Here is a 5,000-nt window from a genome sequence, read left to right as displayed (position 1 = left end):
CCTGTCTTTTTCCACAAAAGAAAACAAATCGTGAGTTGTATTTAATAGTTCAACCTATGAAATAACTTGTTTCCATGAGCTCTACTAACGACAACTCACTAGGCTGTCCAAAAACCAAATAATGACGTCTTCTGCCAGTCCTTTCGGATTTCAGTGTCAGGCTATAACATAACGATGGGTACGCAAGAACACTCTTGGACTGGCAGTTTGACGTCATTTTTTAGTTTTGTGTAGCGTCTAGTGAGTTGTCGTTAGTTGAGCTCAAGGAAACAAGTTATTTTTTTTTTGTTGAACTATTGAATACAACTCACGATTTGTTTTCTTTTGTGGCCAAAGACTGGCATTTTGACGTCACTTTTTGGTCAGAGTAAGGCTTTGACTTTCCGATGGTTACGACCAAGCTCACAGCAAAACATAATAGGTTGGACGATACATGATGTCTGTTGCGCGATAAAACTTTTTTTTTAAAAAAAATATTCTACAGGGAAAACAGTATTGATAGTCAGGAAGTCATTTTACAACAGTGAGAAAAATTGAATAAAGAGCTTTTCCAGAAGACCCTTCAAGTTCAAAGACATTGCACCGCTCAGAAAACGGCCACGTCTCAAATGGGCAAATGAATGACCAGTCGTCATAAAAAGCTGATATTTTATGGGGGTAAACAATAACAAAGACCCGAATGACGTCAACTTCGTTCTATCTATAGATAGTATGCAGTTGACGTCACTCTCGTCTTTGTTATTATTTTTTGCCATCCACGTTTATGAGTAATACTCACTAAACGGTGTTATCGAAACAATGCCGACTGATGAATTGGAGGACATGGAAACGAATGTTTCGGCTAAAAGTACGTGAATGAATTTATTTATTTTTATAGGATCTAATCTAAATTATCGAGCACTCTCGTACAGACAAGTACCCACAAAACACTCATGAATATATATATATATAATATATATATATATATATATATATATATATATATATATATATATATAGTTCGATCACATTATACTAGTTAGTCATTGCCACGGCGTACGGTTGACCTGACACATTTGCATATCATTAAAAATTATCTATTTTGCTCGCCAGTATGGTAATAAAAAATTCTAACAAATTATTCTGTTACAGAATTAACAAGCAGTTTTACAAGGCAATCATAAAGTGTAAAGCCATTTTCAAATATGATAGTTGTGGACCATTACTTTAACCATCTCCTGACCAACTCTAGATAGTATGCGCTTGGCTATGAAGCTCATAACATTGCCATCTGGAAGTATAACGGACCAACACACAAAACTGTTACGATACAACCAACATTTTTTAAAATTCAAATTTCTCTTGTACATCATAAAATTTATAGAAAATGAACAGTTGTTGTAGAGCATGAAATTATATATCGCAAGAACTTTACTGCTATTGTGTTTGAGTGATAAAAATGTATGTTTTTGTGTGTTTGTTGGGTGTGAAGTTTTGGGGAAAATCCTGATAATGGCTGGTAAGGAGAGGGTTAAACAATCGTTTCCAAACACTATAGATAGTATGCACTTGGCTTAGAAGCTCAGAACATTGCCATCCGGAAGTATAACGGACCAACACACAAAACTATGTGTAACCATGAACTTTTATAGACTGGTTAATACAGTCCAGTGAGAATTACTCATAAACGCGGATTGCAAAAAAACAATAACAAAGACCTGAGTGACGTCATATTCGAACTGTCTATATTGATCAAGCGGTAGAACAATGGGTTATTTATATAAACACATGCCATCGAAAGTAAAACCTTTGTAGTTCGCTCTGTTTACCCACCATTGTCATTGTTTACATTATGACGACTGTCCGAGAGGCGTGACTATCTAGGAGGTGTCAATTGAAATCTTAGGTTGTTTTTTTTTTTCACAGTTTGAAGAACCGTATTCATTCCACTCTATAAAACATAACAAACATGACCTAATAGACAGGTAGATAACCAAGCCTCTCGGACAATCGTCATAATGTAAACAATGGCAGTGATTGGTAGACACCTCAAACTACACAGGTTTTACTATCGATGGTAAGTGTTTAAGTAAAATACACAAAGTTCTACCGCTTGATCAGTAGAAGTAACACACAGAACTATGTGTAAATTTAAGCGTTTATAATCTGATCGAGAAATTCGTGTGATAACTAGTCACCCATTTGGCGGTATAAAGACAATAACAAGGATCTGGGAGACAGGTCGATTCCATTCGCGTTAGTGTTTATAAACAACCAACTATGTTTGTCCGAACACGTGTGTGGGTGTGTCACAAATTCCATGTTTTGATTGGTCAAAAATCTACTGGTTAATTGTGCAGCTATAATGTGGTCTAGTGGTATGACACTCACTTTCGGACGGAGGGTTCTGGGTTCGAAATTGGAGCCTCGCTCGGCGCATAGTTGAGTCCTTGGAAAATGCTCTCAGCTCGCATTCTCTCACGGTACTTGGGTTCGGGTGTAAAATGAGTACCTGGCCGTCTCAGGCGCTGTCTCAGGCGTTATTACAATTTTTTTTCGAGAAACAGGCGTAATGTCTCGTTCTCCATATGACGTGTTGTTGTTGGTCAGAGACCCTTTGTAAAGCGCTTTGAGCACGTTTAGTGGATATTGCTCTCTCTCTCTCTCTCTCTCTCTCTCTCTCTCTCTCTCTCTCTTATCAATTCATTTTAAGAATCTGAACCACCTCTCAAGACAACGTGGAACGCAACGGTCGACAGAGACCTGAAAACCGGGGAAACTGACATGGGATGAGGCAAACATGGCATTTCAGACATAGAGGAATAACGAATTTTATGGACAGTCCCATGTGTCAAAGATGCGTATGGGAGGAAATGAGATTTAAAGTAAGGTAAATTAAATTACCTCAACAATAATGCTATTTTGAGGCGATGGAACACAAATTACGGGACTAGAGACAAATATCATTGTAAAACGCCTAGGTCACGGTGTTTTGCACTTAGTATCAGAGAAATATATCTTTTTGTTTTTCCAGATATACACTTGTCTTCTTGAGATTAGCCAGAGCTGTATGTCTGTGTTTATTAGGATTTACCTTCTATTCAAGTGTAATTAACCAGTTAACTGACGCTCATCTGAAAAGAAATGTATTTTAAAATTTGGCCAGAAAACTCGTCCTTCGAATATCGATCGATTTAAATGACCCCTGTCTCGGGAAAAAAAAACTTCTCAAACCAGGGAATTCAATCATGACCTCGCGAGATCCCAGGTTTGAGATTTGTTTTTTGCCAAGACGGGGATCATTTAAATCGATCGATATTTTGAAGGAAGATTTTTTCTGGCCAAATTATTAAATTTGTCTTTTTTTCCTCCCCAGAGTACGGTAGTTAGCTTGTTAACAGCTTTTTGTTTGGGTTGGGTGAATGGGAACATCATATTGATAAGTTCAGTTTTCCACAAGTGTAATCCTTTTTTTCTAATTAAAATAAAATTCCCAAAAGGAGTGGATGAAACCGGTGCCAAACGGAGCAGAGAGATACATTCAAAATATTCCTCTATAGATAGAATGAAGTTGACGTCAATCTAGTCTTTGTTATTGATTTTGCCACCCACATTTATGAGTAATACTCACTAAACGGTATTATCCAGACTATAAAAGTTCATGATTACACATAGTTTTGTGTGTTTGTCTGCCGGATGGCAATGTTATGAACTTCTTAGCCAAGCGCATCCTATCTATAGTCATCCCAGAATGTCAAGCTGCCTCTCGACTGGAGATCAAATATCGGGCATCTTGATTACTGGTCAGATATGATATCATTACACTATTCAGGTTACCCGATCGTTGTGACGATTTCATGCTTATATTGCTAAAAGAGTAGGAGTTACCTTATGACCTATCGCTTTGCATATATCATGGTTATTCATGGGAGCGATCTATATTCAGGTTTTCGTCCAACCAAGTCATCAATCACATGATTTGTTGCTGTCCAAGGATTGGATATTTCTTTTAAAATGTAAACACGCTGCTTTGTTTACAAGTTATAAACACACACATGTGTCAAACTGAACAAAATGACCAATCGTGATGTTAGATATTTCTAAAGCTGTGAGCACTTTTCACTATGTTGGTCACTTTTAGCTCATTTTGCAATGTGACCAATGACCTCGAGCACGTGGAAAGTTAATATAGATCGCTCCGATTAGCAAAACGTTGAATACGAATAGACGAGAATGGACACTTAAGTAGCTTCATTTCTATTTTGAAAAGATCAAAGGAGAGGTAAAAATAATGATAATACTCTCTACAAACCTTCATGTCCGCCTTTTCTAGGCTGTTCCGATTGTTTTTTAGATTTGAAGTCACTGGTTGATACTGGAGATATTCTTGAAGACCTCTCTCGGAATTTGGAAATGGCTGATTTATTGTGTACGGGATTGTAGAGGGATCGTCAGAGGAAGATAATGGATGTGGTTGTGACCCTTGAAGGGTAGGGGTTATTGAATGGTCGACCTTGACCCCGGAAATCTTGTTTGGGTGATGGTCGTTTTGGAGTCCGTTGTAACTGTTGAGGTTAATCGGTTCAAGGTCGAGGCAAGCTGGTTCGTCGTCTGAGTTTGGTGAGATTTTCTGGTGGAACATTTCTTGATGGAATGGGTTGGGGGGAAGAGGGGGGGGGGGGGGGTTGGGACTGGAGGGTTTGTTTGAGTATGTGGTTCGTATCTCTTTGGTTTATGGTATATGGCGTTGATTAGGAATATTCAGGATTTTAGTTGTTGTATTGGAGGATATGACCGCTATTGGTACGGTATATAGTTTTGTTGGTTCTAAAATTGATTCTCCTCTACTTCTATTGGATTGTGTTGAGATTTTCCAATGAATTTAATGTGATTCTTACTAAAAGAAAGATGAGATTGCTTGTTACGTTTATACCGTTTAAAACATTGTTTTTCATTACATTTTAAAGTGTTTGGTTGGATTCTTGAAACTGTTGTTTTCTCTTGAAAGATGTCAAGATATG

At 37.6% G+C, this 5,000-nt stretch overlaps 1 protein-coding gene across 3 annotated transcripts in view; it reads right to left on the bottom strand.

Annotated features, from left to right (window-relative positions):
- LOC144957779 (acid-sensing ion channel 1-like) overlaps window positions 1-5,000 on the bottom strand; it is a 306,131-nt gene that overhangs the window by 69,662 nt on the left and 231,469 nt on the right. For all 3 annotated transcript variants that reach the window (XM_078889195.1, XM_078889197.1, XM_078889196.1), the window contains one exon: window positions 4,292-5,000. This exon is cut by the window's right edge and continues 37 nt beyond it. In XM_078889195.1, the coding sequence (XP_078745321.1) occupies window positions 4,292-4,621 (330 nt within the window). In that variant the 5' untranslated portion in view covers window positions 4,622-5,000. The remainder of the gene's footprint in view (window positions 1-4,291) is intronic.

This window comes from Berghia stephanieae, chromosome 12 (assembly GCF_034508935.2).
Source record: "Berghia stephanieae isolate SIO BIC M18660-M18661 chromosome 12, UCSD_Bste_1.3, whole genome shotgun sequence".
Lineage (NCBI taxonomy): Eukaryota > Metazoa > Mollusca > Gastropoda > Nudibranchia > Aeolidiidae > Berghia > Berghia stephanieae.
Note: the sequence above shows the minus strand (reverse complement) of the source record. Positions and strands in the feature narration are given on the sequence as shown.